The following is a 22446-nucleotide window of genomic DNA, read 5'->3' on the forward strand; positions in this document are numbered from 1 at the left end:
TGACATGAAGGAAAACTAGTCAATTCCCATTTGACTTTCTTTGCTACTTTCAAGGCAACTGATCTAACCAGGAAAGGGAAATTGAGCAGTTGAAACTAGAATTCCCAGGGGAAAAATGGTAATCGAGGTAATGGAGTACCTTCGGGGTCTCTGTCATATAAGGATAAATAATTCTCCCTTAAACAGGCTTTTTGAAGCCTCACATATATTTGTGCCATATTTGCAGGCACACGTGTAGAGTTCTGCCTTCTCAGCACACTACCCACACCACTCCAACAGCAGTCAGCTCAGCACCTGGCAGGGAGCAGGTGGTCAGTGTTTGCTGAACAGCCTTGGAAGAAAGGGGCTGTCAGCCTATAGAGACAGTCTGCTACTGAGGAGCTATCCTCTTTGCAGAAGGTTATTCAACTCACGGACACAATGCTGACTCAGAGGCAACTCAGAATTTGGGGGAAAAAACCTTAGCTCACCTCTACCCAGCCCATCCCCAAAACAGGTGCTGAGAGAAGTACAGATAGGACACATCAAATTTTTTAAAAATTAACCATTCCACTAGCTTCAAATACTTTCTTCAAAGAGAAGTAAACATATATAGATGCAGGCTGAAGAGAGCTACTCCGGCCTGAAGAGGGCGGGATGGAGGAGTCGCCCTCCCCTGTCCTATCGTCCCCAGAATCTGCTCGGGTCCCCACAGCCACACACAGATGTCCACACCGAGTCCAAGGAGCAGGAAGAGCACCTCACTGAACCCCACACCCATCCCACAGAACAACAGGGGAAAGGGCTGCACTGACGGCCCAGAGAGGGGGTGACATCCCACAGAAGCATAAAAGTCAGGCTGTCCCAGAACCCACACACCTGGGTCATGCCAGCACCTCCAAGCATTAATTTCCTGTAAATATTAAGTTGGAAGAGGTCAAGGATACAGAAAGGGTTTGACTAGGGGACACAGGAAGACAAGAAAATCAAGAGGCCTAGATTCCAGGAGGCTTGATGTTCCTTCGACCCCCAGAAGGAGCCGAGTTTCTGGGAAGTGTCGCTCCCGCCCAGGTGCCCTCGAGCAGCCTGACTGTCCCTCTACAGTCCGACTTCACACAAGCCCAGCTAGGCAGCTCTCTGTGTACCTACAGATCAAAGGAAGGAAAGCAGCAGACACACTACGCTCCCAGGGAAGGTGGGACCTCATTTCAAGAGATGGAAATTTCTTGCTCCCAGTTCAGCCCATGACACCATCCTTCCCCTATTCTAAGGTTGCTGAATGAGCAGCACTAGTTCCCATCAGCAAGGGGTCAGGAGAGCAAGGGGAGGGCAGGACAGGGGGCACTCCATGGGTCCCTCATTCCTGACTTCAGTGGGAAGCAGCCCCTGGAAAGCCACATAACCTAAATTCCAGTGGAAGTGACAGGTCCCTTATGTCGCAGGCCAGATGTCAAATACAAACCTAGATGGCTTATGGGGCATGGGGCGTGTGGGAGAGGAGTCCCACAGCCGCCCTTTAGTGGTCGCTGTGGCCCTGACTTCTTTGCTGCTCCTGTCCTGACCTCCCCAACGCAGGGGTCACAGGCATCTGTTTACCAAGCGCCTCCAGCCTGGTGACAAGCATATGGCAAAGCCATACCCTCTAAACTGAGTGCCTAAGACAACCAGGGTGCCCTTCCTGGGGCAGCGGCACCCCCACTCACATGCTGGCAGGATCAGCGTCGGCTAGACAGCTCGCAGGGAAGGCACGGGGAGGAGACGACCTGGCAGAGGCTTCCAGCTTATTAATGCTGCCTCATAGGGTACAAGAGACCAAATCAGCAGTAATATTTTTAGACTGATTGTTAACTTTCTCCACTTTCACCCTTCCATGCCAGCTCCTGTGGGTTTTAAAGCTGAGTCACTGTTCGAATTTCCGAAGCCCTCCCCAGGAGTACAAAGGCACCTAGCATCTGATGGTGACAGCAGCAATGGCACCAGATGCCTGTGCCGCAAGACATGGTCTGAGCGTGAGCGCAGTCTGGAGAGAGCCTAGGCTCCAGACAGAGCAGTCAGATGTCTGTTACCCACTGGGAGTGGTCACGGAAAAACCCAGGCCAGGGGCAAGTATTTCTAGCCCACGGTATAAAGTTGTACACCTGGAGCCCTTCTTTCCGATCCCAGCCCTTGCCTCTAGGTTTACTCGCTCACAATCTGTCCGAAGGTGGAGAGGTCAGAGGGGGAGGCAGCACTCATTCCAGGCACAGCAGACAGCTTCCCACTGGGAACCCCAGCCCTGCAGCTCTGCCCCACACCCCAACTTGCTGGTGACCTTCTAAGCCCAGCTCCCTCCACCAACCGCAGGGCCCACAGGTCCAAGGTGGTACCACACAGCCTTTTCCCCCAGTCCTGATCACTGGACAAGTGTCACTACCCAAAAAACAATGCACCACACGAGGCCCACACACACTCTGGCCCCGTACCCACCACCTCGACTCGCCTCTCACCAAGGTGACACTGTCACGTGCCTCCCAGCCCCCTCCCCACTGAAGCTGGTCCTCGACAGACTACATGACCCCAGGAGAGCCCATGCCCCAGTGAATGACAAGAACTTTCTGTAAATGCACCGTCATGCCCTAGAAGCTGTAGAGGTTCAGAGATAAAGGTCTTTGGATAATCTGTCCATCCAGCTGATCCACACGAGTAGGAGACAGAGGGATGGGAGAGACTTTGTCTGAACTTTGCAGTTCAAAAATATGCAGGATAAAGCCCAGCACTCACCATTCACTCAGTAAATACTTATTAAAAAGCCATGAGCCAGCACGGTGCTCCACGCTGGGAGCAGCATCGTGGAGGCCAGACGGTCCAGGCGGACATCCTTGGTTGGACCCGGGAGGCTCGCATTCCAGAGGAGGAACCCACCCCTACTTTGTTGTTCGGAAGCACAGACGGAGCCAAATGCTGAAGATGCCCCTGAGCCCAGGCTGATCTACCCCAGACCACGGGACACAGCACGGGGCACGCATACCTCCTGGGTAGCAGTCAGGGCAGAAACCAGAGAGGGCGAACGGGTCGATCCCTGAGGGCCTTCTAAAGGAGAGCGGGAGAAGCAGGACCCGTCCTCTAGCACCCTCAGACTGAGCATCTGGTCAGCCCACTGGGCTTCTGTACAAGCCATTCATTAGGAGCCCTCATTTCCAGGTCCCCCGAAGCAGATTCTCAGGCACCCCACTCCATGCTGAGTAATGCTGCGTCCAGAGTCGCCAGGAGAAGTCAGGGAGGCAAATGTACTGGGTGGTGCTGTTGAGACTCCAGGTGGAGAGGGAAACAGAATCTCAGGGACCACAGCAAGGAAATGCATCCCGTCTGGCTGAATAGCCCGAGCTGTATAGAGATACCTTAACATACGTGTTCTCATCCAACATGTTAGGGTTCTCTGGTCATAGAACACAGGCGTAATAGAGTAACTGAGAGCACAAGAGTTCGGGAACCAGAAAGACCTGGGTTGGAATTCTGATAGTTGTGTCACTGGCACCTCACAGCCTCTGCGAGCCTCACTATTTCCTCACCTTTGAGAGAGGAACAACAATAGCACCCATTCCACAGGACCGTGCAACATTAAAATCATGCCATATACTTAGCATACGCAGCAGTCCATGAACGGTGGTCATTAGTCACCTTGCCCCATCCCAGGACGTGGAGAATAGCTTTCACAACCCTGCTGGTCCATCACATGACTTGGGCCACTGCAAGCAGGACAGAGGTAGTCCTAGACACATGCCACTGTGGGGTCGCAGAGAAAGACCCACTTCTAACATTTATCCTTCCCTGAAAGGCTTCCTTCCCAGCATGAGGTGAGGCCTCAGGGCAGAGTCTAGAAGGGAGGGATCCCACAAAGTGTCATATTCAAACCAATGCTGGCTTTGCAGGCAGAACTCTCAAAAGCAGACTCAAGCCCAGGGTCTTCCTGCAGGCCTCTGGGGCCTGTGAAACCCTCATAGCAGAAGGACCCTAGCCCCCGAGAAAGGTCCCCACATACCAGTCTCATGCTGAGAAGCCAATAAAAAGTTGTCCCAATGCAAAAAAAGTCTTTAGGGGAAAAAATGAAAGCCCTCACCACAGCAGCTACCGTGTTGCATTTAGTATACTTACTCATCTGTTTTCCCTTGATAGCCATGAGGTTTTTATGGACAATTTATTTGTTGATGTACCCCCAGTGCCTAAACACAGTGCTTGGCACATAGCCAGTATTCAACATCTGTTGAATGAATTCATTTTCCGTCAAGAGCCTTGCTATCTCCAACCTTGCCCCCAACACCACTAAACACTTAAGAGTGGTAGGAGATGGCCAGATGTAAAGCTGCAGGTGCCTCGGCAGCATATCCCTGAGCAGAGCCCAAGGAGGAAGCGAGCATCCTGTGCTCCGTGCAGAGGCAGCAGGGCACCAGGCTGTCTGCAACGACGACCCGGACTGTCCGGAACCACCGACACTCCCCCTCCCTCTCTGAAGAAACTGAACGAGCTGGTCTTTAGATTGGAAGGCGGTGTAGGCAGTGGAATGTGGGCTGCCTGTTCCCGCATTACTGGCAAGGGTGCATGATCTGGCACTGCAGCTGGCTGGTAGGAGGGCTGCATCCTACTCCAGGACGTGGTATCCCATGTGGGCTCTCCAAAAGGCCCAGAGCTCAGGGAAAGAAGAGAGATGGCCACCACCACAGCTTCAAAGTCCAAGGACAACATGGGGACCAGGGGTGAGCGCATCCTCAACCCCTGGACAGAAGGACATGCCCACACTAACTCTGCCCCTGGTCAGCTCATATGACTGGGGCAACCCTCTGGTCCCTATGAATGCTAAGGCCAGAGACTGCAGTCCCTCCCCGATCCACAAAATCATGTAATATTTATCACTAAAGTGCTTGAGATGGAAGGTGGTGAAGTAAATTCATCCTCACTTTAGAGACAAAAAGCCCCAAGCACAGACCTTTCGGGAAGCTGGGGAAATTATGTCTGGATTCAAGCTAATTTTCTTACAGCCTGATTTCACAGTAACTTTCAGACCAAGCTCTCCAAGTCCTAAGCCGGGCCCTCCTGCATTTCTCTGCTGTGATCGACCGCAGAAGGACCCTTCTAGCTAAGGAAACAGAGCCACGCCCAACCTGACACCAGCGAGGATAGTGTCCCTGTCAAACCCCGAGCAGCCAGATGGGCCCTACGGTGAGCTCTTCTGGCTTCTGCTCTGATACAGTGGGAGTGAGGACAAGGTCAGCTCCTCAGGCCCCCAGACGGCTCCAGGGCACTCCAGAGAGAGCCACTGCGGCCTCCAGGCGGAGGACACCAACATGACGCCACACTTCCTCGCCCAGGGGTACAAGACAGTTACCAGCTTTTCCAGAAAGACAGCAGTCAGCCTAAGGCCAATACTTCAAGAACTCCACTTTAACCCAGAGGTAGTTAATTAAGGCAAAGATCTTCCCTACCCACACCAAATAAAAAATATCCAACCCTTCTCCCCAAGTGGGATTTTACCGAAACAACTGGGCATTAAAATGCCAAGACACAACCGTCCAGGCTCTGCAAAACGTTCTAAAAGGGACCTGCGCCAAATAGGGTGGAGGCCAGAGAAATAAGCACGACAGTACCTTGCTGCCATGAATGCCAGTCTCTGGAGTGGGGGAGGAAAGGACGCCAGGCTCTGTGAACCCCACTGTCAGCACCAACAGCAGGGGCCGCCCTGCCCTCCCCCTCAGCCCCCAACACATCTTTCCGTTTTTTAAAGTATCTGCTGCCAATGTATTAAGATATGATTTACATAAAGCAAAGCACATAGATTTTGAGTATACTAAATACCTATAATATTTCTCAAGTTCATATTGCTTCCTGAATTCTCCAAGACTTGGAGTGGCCAACCCTCTCCCCTGCACCACAAGAGGGAAATAAATGGGGAGGTATCACAGAAGCAGTTTGAGGGGTTGCCAAGAAGCCCCTTCCACTTTGTCCCCATCGACTCCTCCCAAGATGACAAGGGACTTTGAAGGGGAGTGGCTGCTCCTTCATCTACCTGCTTACCTTTAACACAAAGACAGGAAAAGAGTCACTCCACCCTGCCTGTCCTACCTACCCCTTTCCAGGATCAAGGCTCTTAACCTTATGCGAAGCCAATTCTAACATCCCAGGATCGCCCAGCCCCATGGGAGGTTAAAATTCTTCCCCTGGGGGGTGATCCAGGGACCACCCACCCTTCATACATAGCTCCTCAGTTTAAAAAGCCACGAGAAATAGAATGTGGACATCCAGCAATCAGCCCTTAAGTCCCCTCCCCCACGTTAAAGTGTTTTGCTTCATCATCTCCAAGACAGGCCCAGGCACTAGAGGGTTGGCTGGATCTTTTCTGCATAAGGCTGTCACCTTGGGGACCCTTCTCAGGGCCACCCCAGGTGCAGACTAACAACTCCAGGGAATTTATCAGGGTAAGTGGAAAAGCCATGCCTGCCTTCATGAGCAACCATCTGTCCTGCCACACTCAAAGCCAGCATTTCCATCTCTTGCAAAACAGCTCCGTGTTGTACGGGGTGGGGGGTGATGCGAAGGGAACAGAACAACTGTTGCTGGGGTTATCTTCGCTCTCCGCCCCATGCATCCCCTCCCCCAACCAACTCATTTTCTGGCACTCACCCGAGTGTGTGCTGCTCTGGGCTGAGGAATCCGAGTCCTGGGTGCTCCAGGGCCGGTCCCAGCCCGTGAGACTGAGGGACTGCAGGCCAAGGCACAGGTCATTTGCATCTGGGAGGCCACGGGAAGAATCTTGCGCAGAGGTGGGGAAAAGCATCCTTCTTGTAACTGCTTCTTCAGAGTCCTGGAAGTCTGCTTTGGACAGGAGGACAGCAGAAACGCCAGAGTTAAGGGCTGTTTTCCCTCGTATTGTCAACAAGAAATATTATTAATAATAGTTTCCCCAGGCTCAGGAACCAGACATCCAAGCTGGCCGGATGCTACAGCCGCTGCCTCTGCACTTTTGGGGGCGTTGGGGCTAGAGCAGCTTCCACACAGCCCCCTCCCCACACACACACCCCTATCCCGCCTGCATTACGGACTGGCCAGCATGTGATCAGGCTGCTGATGCTTCCCGCTGCCAGTGACATCAGCCGGCTGAGCCGAGCAGCAGCGAGCGGCACCATCCCTCACGGAAGGGGGAGGGCAGGAGGGGACGACAGGGAGGAGACTTGCCTCCCAGGGAAAAGCTACAACAACAGCTACTTGGAACAGTCCGGGCGCAGTGCTGCTGCGAAGGCAGGGTTGCGAGGCAGCGCCCTCCTATCTTCAGCAATGGTGGCCGGCGGCCCCCAGGCACGGATGAGGTCCTCTCCGTGGACGGCAGAGCCAAAGCAGCAGACTGCCTGCCTGTGCAGCTCTGCCCTCCTGCCCCTCCCTTCCCCTCCCTCTGCTCTCCACCCCCAAACCCAAAAACACTCTAGACCTGGACTCTCTCCAGCTGCTTGCTCAAGCCCTGGTTTTGCAGCCCAGTGCAAAGCTCCACAATCCCGCAAACACCCGTGTGCTCCAGCGGCCTGAGTGGTGCCCTGCCACAGCAGTGTTTACCACCAAGAGACAGGCGACCTCCAGAAAAACACCATACACTCGGACCCTGGGGATGGCTCCTGGCGCTCCCGGCTCCTCTGGAACAGCTCAGCACACAGAAAAGGGGTCAGCTTTTGTAGAGGGTGGGGATGTCACCAGGCTGCTCTAGGTATACTGAAGTAAGCTCTGCCCTGACCAGCCCCCTCACCCCAGCAGGACTGGCATCAGAGCAGGCAGACATATCAGGCCCAGCTCCTCCCCTCCCTTCTGCCACTGTACACAGACTGAGGAAACATTCCCCAAAGAGACCAGAACAAGAGAAACGGTCTCGGAAGTAGCATTATGCCCCACTAGAAACCCCACGTTCCGGAGTTCATATCACCCAGCTCTGACAACAGTTTCTCCTGCCCTTCTGGGGGTTCTCGGAGGTGCCCTGGCCAGGTGAGAGATCAGTGGGGCCTTTGGGTGCCTGGGCCCTATCTCAGGGGTGCTGCTCAGAACTTCTGGGGCCCTCACAGATCCAGAAGCCAGTAGAGCTCTGCTCAGAGCTTTTAGAACCTTTGCTCCTTCCTCTGTCAGCGCACTCTCCCACATCAGTCCTTCCACATGGCCTTCAGTGCAAGGCTCTAACTCAGAAGAGGGTAGAGCAGAGGCCCTAGCCCCAGGAGCAGGCTGCTCACACCCAGACCAGGCTGGCAGCCCTCCACCTTGCTTGTTCTCCATGTTACAGGAAGCGGTCAACAGACTTGGGAAACATACACACCTGGGACTGCCCAGGACAGGGTCTGAGGTGGGCAGAAGGGGTTATGCTGTCAGCCTCAGCCTCAGGCACAGACGGCCAGAGCCTCCTGCAGTAAACCCTTATGGTCACAGGAACGCAGCACGGCCTCGAGGGAAAAATGGCCAGTCTGTGGGTAGGACTCCTCCCATGGGTTTTTTTATTTTTTATTTTTATAAAGCTTTGCTGCTGTGTCATGCATCCACGTTATTCCTGTCTGGCCTTAGATACTCTGCTTGCTACCGGTCTGTGTTTGTCAAATTCTCACCACGACTCTGCCCAGGCTGAGTAAGAACTCATCCACACTGGTGTCGCCCTCAACCCAGACCACCCCCTCCTGTTTCTCCAAGTCCACACTTCCCCCAAACAAAGGTTATACTTTTAAATGATCCATATGCACTAATCACAAAGACAATGCATCCTCTGAAACCATGCGGGGTTAAGAGCGTGTCCCCTACACCAGCCACCAACATGGTCCCTCCCGCCCACCCCATCACAGCATCCATGCCTCGAAGCAACTCTTCCCTTCCCCATCTAAAATCAGGTGTTTGTTATGTGGCTCCCTTCATGCCCCAGGCAGTCTCATCATCAACTATACAGAGTACAGTGTGAAGATCAGCAGTGTCAGCATCGTTAAGAATTTGTTATAAATACAAAATCTCAGGCCCCACCTAAGATTTATGGAACCGAGCTGTATTTGAACAAGATTCCCAGCAGAGGCACAGAGTTTGTGTAGTACTGATCTATACAAGCACCATGACCCTCCCATCCAGGCCTGAGCAGCAGGTCCCTTTAAGGACATCCAGGAACAAATGGCCACAAGCATCCAGGAGCCTGGCGACCTAATCAGTACACCTCTGCCTTCACTGCCCACATCCCCACTGCGGACATCACCATCATCCTTGTCCAGACATTCTACATTCCATTCTTCCAGATAAGAGCTTTCACTGTCATTGTAGGAGTCCTTCACTGGATCCCAAAGTCAGTGGAGGCCATACCGTTAATCCCTTAGTGTGGCAGACTGGGAAAATTAAGTAGTTTTAAAAGTATAATAGATTTGATTTGCTCACCTGGTCTGCTACGGTGTGATCTCAATCAAATTAGCCTTTCTGAGCTAACTTTCGTCTGTAAAGTAGCCACAGCGGCTACCTTTCAGGTGTTTTGTGCGGATTATATAAAGTATTTAGTACCATATCTGGCATAAAGTATTATTATTATTATTTTTTTGAACCTAAATTAAAATTTAATATGCTTGCCTTATTCAAAGATTTTCCTTAGATTTAAAAGATGCAAAAGGGCTTGTTAGTTATGTGACGATTGAAATGGCATCTGGCTAGAGGCTTCCAGTGCAACTTCTCCCCACTGCTCAATAAAAACCTGCTATAAAAGTTGTTTTAATTAGTCCTAAAATTTAAGGAAGCCCAGTTGCCATGACCTGCTGATTGGAACTCTGGCAGTCTTGGGCTTTTCTTTTTTTCCTTCACATAATCCATTCTGTCTATTGACTTCTTTGTTGTTTCCTGCCTTATAGCCACCACTCCGGTCCAGGCTCCTCAGGTCTGAATGACAGTATTTGATCAACACTTCAAGATAACAGCAACTGCACTTCTTTCTTCCAGCTGACAACTTAATCTTCATCACACTCGTTTCTTCATATTATTCTTATACTGAAAAAAACCCAGGGTTTCCGTTGTGTACAGGATGAAGTCCGAAGTCCTCGGTGACCTTTAAGAACGCCATGATTTGGAACCAATGAACTTTCAATTCTCCTTCTCACCAATCCTTCAGTCCACTAGGTTTGGTGTTCTCTTTGATATCCAAAATAAGGCTTATTTATATTATGTCTTTTGCCATCCTCTCTTTCCTGTTTGAGTCTTACTTGTTTTTCAGTTGACTTAACCCGCAACTTCTAACTCCTCTTCATTAACATTTTTCGCAGACACTGAGCAGGTGAATTAGCTAAAACCCTGCTGCTGTGTGCAGCAACACACCTGTGGGTGCTGGGCCTAACTGGACAGGCAGAGCCCAGGCTGGACTTCAGTCCCCACTCAGTCCCTTGGCTCGAAGCTTTGGCAGGACAGAACTGTGCAACTGTGCACGGCAGCCCAGAGTTTGGATTATGTGCTGAGGACAGAACTGGCAGACCACAGAAGCGTGGGCCCTCGATGAGGGTGGCACCTCTGCACCAGCCCCGGAGGGCCTTCCTCCTGACACAATTATTCTGTGCTGTTATTTCATTCATGTTTCCTCAAGTTAGAGTCTAAACTTTATCAGGCAGAGTATGTCTGCCTTATTTATCACTGTATGCCAGGGCCTCCCCCAGACCCTGGCCCCCAGTCAGTGCTCAATAATACTTTACTTGAGAGCTCCCTGGATGAGTGAGATTGCCCTGTACAGGAAGGCCAGCTGGTCTCCCCTCAGCTGGTGACATGGAGGCCCCTGGGCATCAAGGCCCCGCCCTGCCCACCAAGGGCCTCCCACATGCCCATATATGGGCAGAAGGTGGGTCCACTCTGGCTGGCCTCTGTGACCTCATAAGGCCCAGGGGGCTCCCATGTCTATAAGAGGCCCAGGAGCCAGTCCCTGGCTCATAGCCCGTACCTGCTTACAGGTTGGCTGGCTCAGCTAAGGTGGTACCTCCTGCTCTGAGCACCCAGACCGAATCCACCTGGCACAATGGCCAGATATATACATTGCAGATATAGACAGAGCAGATGCCGCAGCCAGAGACCAAGAAATAACAGGAAGGAGGCGATGCTGCCAGAGGCGGGGAAGAAGAGGTGAGGAGCTTTGCTGGGGGCTCGGCTCATGTTGAAATCCCCCGGCTCTCTTATTCCCCCCAGTGTGCTATCGTCGTCACAACACTATGAGGTGCAGAAATAGCAAAAACACACGCAAGTTCACCATGTGAGTAAGATTTTGCCCGCTGTGAAGTTTTTCCGCTATCTTGTGAATGCCACCATCCTAAGGAAACGAACAAGACCCTCCTAATTAATCAATGACGCTGTCAATAAATGTTGAAAAAGCAATTTAACTCTTGTCTCTTTGCCTTCAGGAGCTTGGGAGGGGAGGGCGTGGGGACAATTGGCAGAGGGAACAGGAGGAGCAGTTGTCACACTGGATCTTGTCCCAATCTCTGACTACTCCCAAGCCACAACCCGAATCTGCCTCACCCAGCACCCTATAGATCCCTCCCGAGCAGGGCCAGGAGCTGCTCATGCTGATTCTGGGCCCGTCTCCATCTCTGTGCTCAGTGGCTTTCTGTGGGCAGCTTGAAATGGGCCACGAACTGGCAAGTGGTGGCAGAGCTCACGCTGGCCGTCGGGGTGCCGGGCTGACGCTTAAAGCTGTGGACTCGTCGTTCCCGGGTGTCTTCAGTGGGAGTCTGGCTCGCCGGGGCTCGGGGCTCTGTGGCAGGGCTGAACCGAGCTGTCTCTGGAGCGAATCTCTGTCGTAGATGACATCCTGCAGCCTTTGCTGGGCGAGTGAGAGGCTTTCCTGGGTTCCCCCAAGGGTATCTAGAAGGCGGTCCCTTTCATCTAGCATGTTCATCACCATCAGCTGCTCGAAATGCAAGTCAGAGGCCGAGCCACTGCTCTGGGACCCCCTTTGGCTCATAGGGGTGTCCTCATTAATCGTGGGCATCACTTTGCACATCACTGCTGAGGCGCGTCCTCCCCGGACTGCCGGCGGTCAGCGACCCCAGGCCTCCCGGCCCCGCGGCCGGGCTCCGTTGCGGGCCGGCGGACCCAACTGCTGGGCGCCGCACGGGCGCTACCGCATCTTTCCTGCGCACGCGCGGGGCCGGCGCCGTGGCCGGGCCCCTCCTCCGGCATAAAGTATTTTATCAGAATTTTATTTTCTGATAAAAAATTTTTTTCTATTATCATCATCCAAGTCAAGATACTTCTGTGAGGGATGGGGGTAAATATTTATAATCATACCACGACAGCAACCTCAAACAGAAACTCTCCTAGGTGAACTGGTACGGCACGACCGGCCTGTCCGCAGCCACCTGTGTTCTGAGACACTTTGCTTGGAAGGCCTCCTCTCGAGCGGCTTCCTGATCCGCTGTCTCCACACTTACCCGTCCAGTCCCACTTCTCCACTCCGTATTGAGAGAGTTTGAGAGGTAAACTGTCAACACAGCTGACATGCAGTGAGTTAAGAGGTCTGGAAAGCAAAGGCTGATTTTACTGAACAAAAGCCCACCTCTGCTTCTCAAATTCACATCTGATGCTGGATAGGAACCTGGCCCTTTTTACTGGGGAGTGTGTTCTTTATAATCTTCTGCCAAGCACCAGTATCTAGGAACTCCAAAGGTGCTAAAAGCTGGTAACCAGCACAACATAAAGTGATAATACTTATTCTATGGCAATCTATCCGAACAATGTCTCCGCTTAAAAGCTTCCTCCTACAAGTTTCTTTTTTCAATATCTATATGAAGTTTCTGATTAAGTTTCATAATTTGGCTCAAAACTTTAATCATTTCCCTTTGAAAATATCAGTTATCTTTTTTAGAGTTAATCTCCAGATTTCTTGATATCTGAACAACTCAAGGAAAGTAAACTGACCCAAAGTTCAAAGTCTGCCACAGTCTAGAGTGGAGCACCCCCGGGCAGACTTGAAATGCAAAGGTAAGCCAGGGACGCCAGCTCCAGGGCTCAGAGTGGCAGAGCCTCAACTCTAATCTTTTTTCTCTTCAGCCAAAGAACCTGTCTTTCCTCTGATGACTCCTCTCTCCCAGCAAAACTTAGCACAAAATTGCTCAGGGTCCTTTGCAAGTAGTTCTTTTGAGCATTTGGCAAGTAGGGAGAGTACGGCAAGAAAAGAATAATGCCTGTAGGCCCCACTCGTGAAACCACCAAGGCAGGCTCCATTGCAAAAGGCAGACAGTGACTTCAAGAAATCAGTTGAAGCCCCTGGGAGACCTGAGTTGGCTTTACAAAGCAAATGCACCACCAGCTGATCCAAGGAAAAAAAGAGATCTCATTTTCAGGAGGTAGTAGGGAAGAAGGTAAGCAAGGTGTGTTTGGGCAAGCCAAGTCAGAAAGAACGGAGGCTGGAATATCAAATGGGTGCTCAGGCATGCAGTGAGGAATCTCTGCAAACTCTTAAGCAGGAAATGATGTAATAGCAGGTTCAAGATGAACCAGAGATCAGTGTTAGGGAGGCCAGAGATGAGAGGGAGAGGAGGGGGAAGACGAAGAAAGCAGAGAAACTGTTCGAAGAGATGGTGGTAAGAAGGGAAATATGTTAAATGACATAAGCAGACTGCAAAGTGGTATCTATATCATAACTATGTGAAAATTCTGTATGTTGATGGACATTTTGGGTAAAGGATCACAGAAAAATACAGCTGTGTGAAGGTAGCAGGCTGCTAATGGATTTATTTTCCTTTAGTTATTACACAAACATAACAATACAAAATAAACTCTGTCTTCTCATTTTCCTCTTTAGATTTTAAACAAGCCCACTATTATAGTTTGTATAGCAACCACACTTGAACTGTTTTTACAAAATCTCAACTTTATTCTCAAAGTCCAATCCCTGGGAATAGCCAAAACAGGACACTGAGACATTTGTCCTCATTAGATTTTTTTCAGATGACTGACTGTCTTTACAGTCAGCTGAGGCTGAGGCTATTTAAATCAGTAATTTATGGTGAAGTTTTTACAAGCCCATAAGGTAGCATTTCTAAGAATGTATTTCTATAAAGATTGTTAGAAAGATTATTTTCTTCCCCCAATTCAAGAAAACCAAAATGATGATTTTTGAAAATCCATTCTGGCAACTTGAAGAGAAACATGCAAGAAGTCAGACATCCGTCAAGATAATTTCAACTGCTGTCCATACTACAGCCCTTACCACTCGTGCCAGGAAACAGCAAACTTGTCTAGAACAGCATTCTCAAACTTGGGTGTGCACATAAATGACTTAGGAATCTTTTTAAAACGTGGATTCTGATTTGGAAGGTGTGGGTCAGGTCCCAGAATTTGCATTTCTACAAAACTCCTAAGTGATGTCAATGCTACGTAGGTCTGCTGACCATATGCAAAGTAGTTAAAAGTTTAAAATGGGTTTCCTACTCCAGATTCTCTCTCCATGTAACTCATCCAGTTCTTACTCAAAACCACTTTCTTCCTGGTGTTCACTGTCCCCAGCAGGTGCCTTCAATGGCTCCCTGTTGCCTCTCAGATCAGAGCCCATCTTTAGGACCTGACTTACTGACTTTGTTTTACACTATTCACCACACATTAAAGGCTAAGACTGAATTAATCACAACTCCCCAGAAGTTCACACTCTATAGAGAACAATTTATTGTTAGTCTGTTTGCTAATTAATAAGTGCAGCAGGAATTCAGAAGAGAGAGGATGAATCGTGGCTAGGATACTCAGGAAAAGTTTCCTTTCAATTTTAGCTATTCATTCAGTCACAACACAGATTAGGGTGTAAAAAAACACATTAGATTTACTTTGTATTTCCCACTACAAAATATGGTCATTGGCTTACTTTAGTCTTGAGTGATTTTAATAATCTCCAAATGAATTCTGTAAATTATTTCAAAGTGATATCTGTATTTCTTAAATACTAACAATGCTTAGATTTTTAAATGCCATATGCCATGTTCACATACTGGAAGATTCAATATCGTTAAAAACTTAAGTTTCCACCAAACTGATCTACCTAGTCAATGCAACCTCAATAATAGATCTGCCCTCAAGCAATTCCGTGGGGAAAGACTTAACATATGGGTTGAAACAACCAAATATCCATGTGAAGAAAAATGAACTTTGACCCCTACCTCACATCACATCCAAACACTGATTTAATATGAATCACAGAAGCCTAAAAGTAAAAACTATAAAGCTTCTTCAAAAAAACACATACTATCTTTATGATTTAGGATGGAAGAGTGCACAGAAGCAAAAGTTTCTTATGGAGGATACAGAAAGCAATGATTATTAAAGAAAATTTTGATAAATTGGGCTAATCAAAATTTAAAACTTCTTCAAGACACCGTTAAGAAAATGATGAGGCAAGCCAGAAAATGGGAGAGAATATGTGCAACTATACCTGACAAAAGGCTAGTGTATAGAATGCATAAAAGAAATCTTAAAAAGAAAAAAGTCTTAAAGGGCACAAAATCTCGAAAAGGCATCTCACAACGGTATGTAACCAGCTAACAAGCACTTGAAAGTGACCATTAGCCATCAAAGATGTACAGATTAAACCACAGTGAGATACTACACACCCACCAGATGGCTAAAATTAAAACTGCTCCACATTTTGCCAACATTTAATGTTGCTGATCAGAACTTCATACATTACTGTATGAAGGTACAACCACTTTCAAAAAAGGTCTGCCAATTTCTTAAACAATTAAACATACACTATCCCATAACCCAGTAATTCTAGGTGCCCAACCAGGAGGAATAGAAGTAGATATCTACCAAAATACCTGACCATTTACAGTGACAGTAGCTTTATTCATAACCACCAAAACGTAGAAACAACCCAAGTGACCATCAAGGATAGTAAAGTGTGGTATATGCACATACTGAAATATTACTCTGCAAATATCAACAACATGGATGAATTGAAACAATTACACTGAGTGAAAGCAGCCTTACATAAGAGAAAATATGTGATTCCATTTACTTGAAGTTCTAGAACAGGCAAAGCTACCATGCAGTGAAAAGCAGCCAGGTGGCTGTTTCCAACAGGGAGCAGTGGGACGGAACTTGATGAGGTGATGGTTAATACACTACATTTAGATGGCAGCCGGGTGTGTGCATGTCAGAAGGCATCTAATAGTACACACAGTATTTGTGCATTTCCATGTGTAAATTTACCTTCAAAAATTGTGAATATTGGACATGACTTAATGAAATACATGCTGAAATATTTAGGGATGAAGTGTATCCATGTGTGTAACTTACTTTGAAATATATCCAAAAAATAAGATGGATTGATAAATGCTTAGAGAAAATAAATGGATAGGTGATAAAGCAAATGTAACAAAATGTTGACTGTAAAGTCCAGGTGGACATTATGAGTGTTCACTTTATAATTCATTCAACTTTTCTGTATACTGTCAAATGTTCATATCAAAATGCTGGGGAAAAATGAAGTCATACTTTTTCTAACAAAATGCAGTCTGACTGAACTAACTGGTTTGACAAAAAGTGACTTAATTTTATGGTTGACATTTTTCATAGGTAGAGCAGTCAAAATCTATAGACCCAAGGATTTGACGAAACATACTCAAAGTAAGTGATAAAATTAAGCATATTAAGATACTGTGTATTGGCAAGGTTGTTTTTAAACTAACATGATTTTAATTTTCTCAGTCCTTTAGGTAAACTGCGTTAGAACAGGTCTCTAAGTGAAAGAGTACTAGGTACAGCAGTAGTCCTTCTGAACTCTTCATAAAGCAATCTTGGTAAACTTTCAAAAAACAAATTCAATGGCTGATGACTTAGGTAACAAATCTTTTCACAATTAGATGGTTTCCAGTCCCATCTTTTCAACAAATCTGAAGGAGTAAATGGAACTGTCAGCAAGTAAAATACTAAACATGACAGATGAGTGATTTTTTGCACATAACTTAAGGAGTTCAAACAACTGAGCGTTGCTGCTCTAAGAACTTACTTATTTACGTGAACAAGTTTACTAAGAGCACAGATCTATGAAAACAAAACAGGAATGCATTTGGTGTCGAAAATCCTGAATCATTCCAGCAGTAAGTGAGCCATCCAAAATTACATGAGTTTTTTAAATGCCTCGTTTATCTCATTAAGAATTTCCAATAAACAATTACTAAATAAGAGTGTTTATCAAAATCTGTAACGTTCAGATTGTCTTTATCAATTGTCCTAGCAGTCAATGGTCACAGCAATCCAGAACACTTACAGCCTCTTCGTCACAGGAAATAATACTTTTTTATTAAGGTATCATTGATGCACACTCTTATGAAGGTTTCACGAGAAAAACAACGTGATTACATTCACCCTTATTATCGAGTCCCCCTGCCCATACCCCACTGCAGTCACTGCCCATCAGTGTAGTAAGATGCCAGAGTCCCTATTTGTCTTCTCTGAGCTACACTGTCTTCCCTGTGGCCCCACACACACCATGTGCACCAATCATGATACTCCACTATCCCCTTCTCCCTCCCTCCCCACATGCCCTTTCCCACCCCTCCCCTTTGGTAACCACTAGTCCCTTCTTGGAGTCTGAGAGTCTGCTATTTTGTTCCTTCAGTTTTGCTTCATTGTTATACACCACAAATGAGTGAAATTGTTTTTCTCTGCTTGACTGATTTCACTGAATAATACTCTCTAGCTCCATCCATGTTGTTGCAAATGGTAGGATTTGTTTCTTTCTTATGGCTGAATAGTATTCCATTGAGTATATGTACCACATCTTCTTTATCCATTCATCTACTGATGGACACTTAGGTTGCTTCCGTATCTTGGCTATTGTAAGTAGTGCTGCGATAAACATAGGGGTGCATATGTCCTTTTGAATCTGAGAACTTGTTTTCTTTCACTAAATTCCTAGAAGTGGAGTTCCCTGGTCAAATGGTATTTCTATTTTTAGTTTTTTGAGGAACCTCCGTATTGCTTTCCACAATGGTTGAACTAGTTTACATTCCCACCAGCAGTGTAGGAGGGTTCCCCTTTCTCCACATCCTAGCCAGCATTTGTTGTTCCTAGTCTTTTCTGTGTTGGCCATCCTAACTGGTGTGAGGTGATATCTCGTTGTGGTTTTAATTTGCATTTCTCTGATAATTAGCAATGTGGAGCATCTTTTCATGTGCCTGTTGGCCAACTGAATTTCTTTTTTGGAAAAGTGTTCGTATCCTCCACCCATTTTTTGAATAGGGTTATTTGCTTTTTGGGTGTTGAGGAGTGTGAGTTTATATATTTTGGATGTTAACCCCTTGTCGAATATGTCATTTACAAATATATTCTCCAGTACTGTAGGTTGGCTTTTTGTTCTGCTGATGATGTTCTTTGCTGTACAGAAGCTTTTTAGCATGATGTAGTCCCATTTGTTCATTTTTTATTGTTTCCCTTGCCCGAGATATGTTCAGGAAAAAGTTGCTCAAGTTTATATACAGGAGATTTTTGCCTATGTTTTCTTCTAAGAGTTTTCTGGTTTCATGACTTACATTCAGGTCTTTGATCCATTTTAAGTTTACTTTTGTGTATGGGGTTAGACAATAATCCAGTTTCATTCTCTTAAGTAGCTGTCCAGTTTTGCCAACACCAGCTGTTGAAGAGGCTGTCATTTCCTCATTGTGTCCATGGCTCCTTTTTCATATACTAATTGACCATATATGCTTGGGTTTATACCTGGGCTCTCTAGTCTGTTCCATTGGTCTATGGGTCTGTTCTTGTGCCAGTACCAAACTGTCTTGATTACTACACTTTGTAGTAGAGCTTGAAGTCGGGGAGCATAATCCCCCCAGCTTTATTCTTCCTTCTCAGGATTGCTTTGGCTATTTGGGCTTGTCACAGGAAATAATTTATAACTTCAATTTAGGCACTCTTTTTGTTGCAAAGAAAGTATAATGTGATCAAGACTCTTGAGTGTAAAATATTACATTACGATAAAATTCTGTGGGAAGCCTAGAAATACAAGTAAAAAAGAAAAGGAATGAAAAATGTCCCACTATTAAAGAACTGGTTTACATACTTTTAAATAGATAACAGGTATCAAATCTACTATTTTGATTCCACTAGATGCATTTTGCACTTATGATGAAATTTAGAAATTAAGTTAAATGTTTAAGAAGTAGACTATTTTTTTAATGTTTTTTATTATGGTAAAATATACATACATAAAATTTTAAAACCACTTTTAAGTGTACAATTCAGAGACAGTCACATTTTTGTGCACCTATCATTATCCACTGCCAGAATGTTTTCTGTACCCATTAAACACTTATTTCCCCAAGAGTCCCTCCCTAGTCCCTGGTAACCGCTTTGTCTCTGAATTCAAGTATTCCAGGCTCCTCGTAGAAGTGGAATCAATACCTGTCCTTTGTGGCTGGCTTACTTCACTTAGCATAAAGTCTTCAAGGCTCATCCTTGGTATAGCATGATGGAATTTTCCTTCCTTTTAAAGGCTGAAAAATATTCCATTGTTTGTCTCTACCATGTTTTCTTTATCCATTCATCTGTCTATGGACATATGGCTTATTTCCATGCTTTGGCTATTGTGAATAGTACTGCTATGAACATTGCTGTACAAATAGGTGTTCAATATTTTTGCATATATATACCTAGAAGTGGAATTGCTGGATCATATGGTAATTCTGTTTCATGGTTTTTTTAGGAACCACCATAATGTTTTCTATAGTAGCTACACCATTTTACATTCCTCAATGCACCATGTTCCAATTTCTCCACATCCTCACCAAGGCTATTTTTTGTTTTTTTTTCCACAACAACCATCCTAATGAGTGTGAAATGGTTTTTCATTGTGGGCTAACTTAAAAAAAAATGTACACAAAGGTTTGAAAACTGTTGCCACTTTGGTCAAGAAAGCCCAAGACCACGTTTTGTTTTTGTTTTTTCCCCCCTCCCCCAAAAGAAGCTCTGTGCCCTTTGAGGGAAAGGAAGAGGCTTTGAGGAAGGAAGTAACAAAGCACAGAGGGAGCAGGAAGCCACAGGGAGAGTGCAAAGACCCCCATCTAAACAAGTTTATGCTTCTGAACAATTATCTTTCAAGGACTTGCTTTGGTGTTGTAGCAAACAAATACTGATAAATAATACAATTGTAAATCAGCTTTTATTTTGTTTGTTGCATTTTCAGTAATGTGTTAAGAGACTGGCAGCTCCAGATACAGCTCTTCTCATACTTGGGTGGCCTTCCCGCTTGACGACACACTCTCACTTGTGGCCTGGAAGCAGAACCAAGCTTGTCCTTGACACATTCTTAAGAACAGAAGAAAACAGCCCCTCCCCTCCCTTCCCCCAACCACTCGGTTTGGCGACTCGTTTCACACACTCTCCTCAGGAGAATGGCTGCCAACACCGTTCTGTGGTGGCGAAGAGCTCCTAACGTTCTGTGTAACGAATTCTAATTACACCCAAGGGGCTGTTTTCCTGCAATGAGACGACCCTCTTCCACCCCCAGGTGTGCAGGTGGAGCTGCCACCAAGACCACCTTTTAAAAAATTCTCTCACACACCAGGTTTCTGTGTTTCTTCCTACGCAATCCACACAGCCCTAACGGCAAAGTTAGGCCGCATATAGCAGGATGCTGCCACAAAGATCACAGAGGTGGCCTGTGGGTGCGTATCGGACCCATTCTGGGCCAGAATACGGAGACTAGTCCAGGCAGGGGTGCAACTAATGCCAAGCTAATGAGGGGTCCTTCCTTAGACTTTTCTAATTAAACACAGAGGAAGAACCATTTCCTGACTTCATAATGCCAAAGGATGTGAGCATAGCCCCTTCCTCGGATAATAGGCAACTACACAAAAGGAGAATGAAATCCACACGGGGAGGGAAGCAGCAGATAGAGCATCTTGACCAAACAGGGGGCCCTGGATTCAGCATCCTTAGTTTTTCAGCAATTTCTTCCCGTTCTGTGAGCTATGTACCGAGAACCTCCCAACACATTCCACATTTTGCTAAAGTTGGTTCTAATTAGGTGTTTGATCATTTGCAAATAAGAGTGTTCTGTGTAATTCACGCCCTTTAGCAAGGATTGACCCAACAAATAATTACCACAGGCAGGATGAGAATCTCTGGGACAAAGCCCCTCGTGCCCTGGCACCAGATGAGAGTCAGCCACAGAGGAAAGTGGAAAGAGGCTAACAGACCACCTGGTTAAATCTTCTCTTTTTTTACTACAGAGCAAACAAGGCCCAGAGAGGGCCGATGTGACAAAGCTCCTAAGTGGCAGAAGTGGGATCCACACCCAGGTTTGCTGGTCCCAAATCCAGGGGCCACTCTGCCCTCTTCCTGTCCCCTACTTGGGGGCACTCTCTCTGGTCCAGGTCTACATGCATACATATCCCAATTCAGACTTGTTTTATCAGTAAATTATTAATGGATTGTTTTTTCTCTACTTAGGTCCCCAGGGAGCTTTGTACCAAGCTCCTCCCATCCTACCAGGAGTGCAATTCTTAGCACCAACTCCTCCCACTTCTATTATCCTCCAGTCTAATCTCCAACTTGTTCAGCAATTTTGTGAAATGTCAATTTCACATTCTGGTATTTCCAAGATTCCCTTGCCCATATTATTTTTGAAAGTGACAGCTTATTCCCATAAAGAGTAAAAAAGGAGGCTGCTGAGTCAAATCCAGCTCCACCTAGTCTATGGCTCTCGGTGGGAGTCTCTGAAGCAGACCGTCTTGAAGATTCTGGTCTGGAGTCCTGGAATACAATATGCTGTCCAGTAGGTGTCCCCAAGTTGCATGTAAAACTAGTATAATCTAAACACAAGGAAATGTTACTTTACCTGATGCTCAACTGCTCAAATTTGGGGTTTATATAAGTTCCTTGAACATTACACCAAATTGGAGTACAGTGCCAAACCACAATAGGCTTAGACAATATAAAATACAGTGACATAAAATGGGTGGGGGGGCTCAAGATGGTGGCGTGAGTAGGGCAGCAGAAATCTCCTCCCAAAACCGTATGTATTTTTGAAAATACAACAAATACAACTATTCCTAAAAGAGAGACTAGAAGATACAGTACAACAGCCAGGCTACATCTACATCTGCAAGAATTCAGCATCTCACGAAAAGGGTAAGATGCAAAACCGTGACCCAACGGGACCCGAGCACTCCCCCCACCCCAGCTCACCAGCAGGAGGAAAAGAATCAGAGTGGGGAGGGAGTGGAATCTCAGGACTACTAAATAACCAGACCTAGTAATCAGCACCAGGAGCATAGGCACACATTGCATGGTGTACTGGATATTAGAGTAATGGAAAAGTAAAATCTGAGATGGAGACTGCAAGTAGGTCCCCACACCTGGCTCCCCTGGGATAAAAGAAAAGCGGGCACTTTTTAAAGTCTTAAAGGGACAACGACTCAACACCTGGACAAAATATCCCAGCACACTCTGCCCAGCAGGCTGGGAATCTTAAGGAACTTTAGGCCC

The 22446-nt window shown here is 46.9% G+C and overlaps 1 protein-coding gene across 7 annotated transcripts in view; it reads right to left on the minus strand.

Annotated features, from left to right (window-relative positions):
- CPEB1 (cytoplasmic polyadenylation element binding protein 1) overlaps positions 1-22446 on the minus strand; it is a 101395-nt gene that overhangs the window by 17184 nt on the left and 61765 nt on the right. For 5 of the 7 annotated variants that reach the window (XM_036931916.2, XM_036931917.2, XM_036931914.2 and 2 more), the window contains one exon: positions 6631-6819. In XM_036931916.2, coding sequence (XP_036787811.2) covers positions 6631-6819 — 189 coding nt within the window. Of the gene's footprint in view, positions 1-6630; positions 6820-7182; positions 7365-7432; positions 7709-22446 lie in introns of those variants that run through there. The other 2 variants (XM_036931920.2, XM_036931918.2) reach the window with 2 other exon arrangements.

This window comes from Manis pentadactyla, chromosome 18, assembly GCF_030020395.1.
Source record: "Manis pentadactyla isolate mManPen7 chromosome 18, mManPen7.hap1, whole genome shotgun sequence".
NCBI lineage: Eukaryota > Metazoa > Chordata > Mammalia > Pholidota > Manidae > Manis > Manis pentadactyla.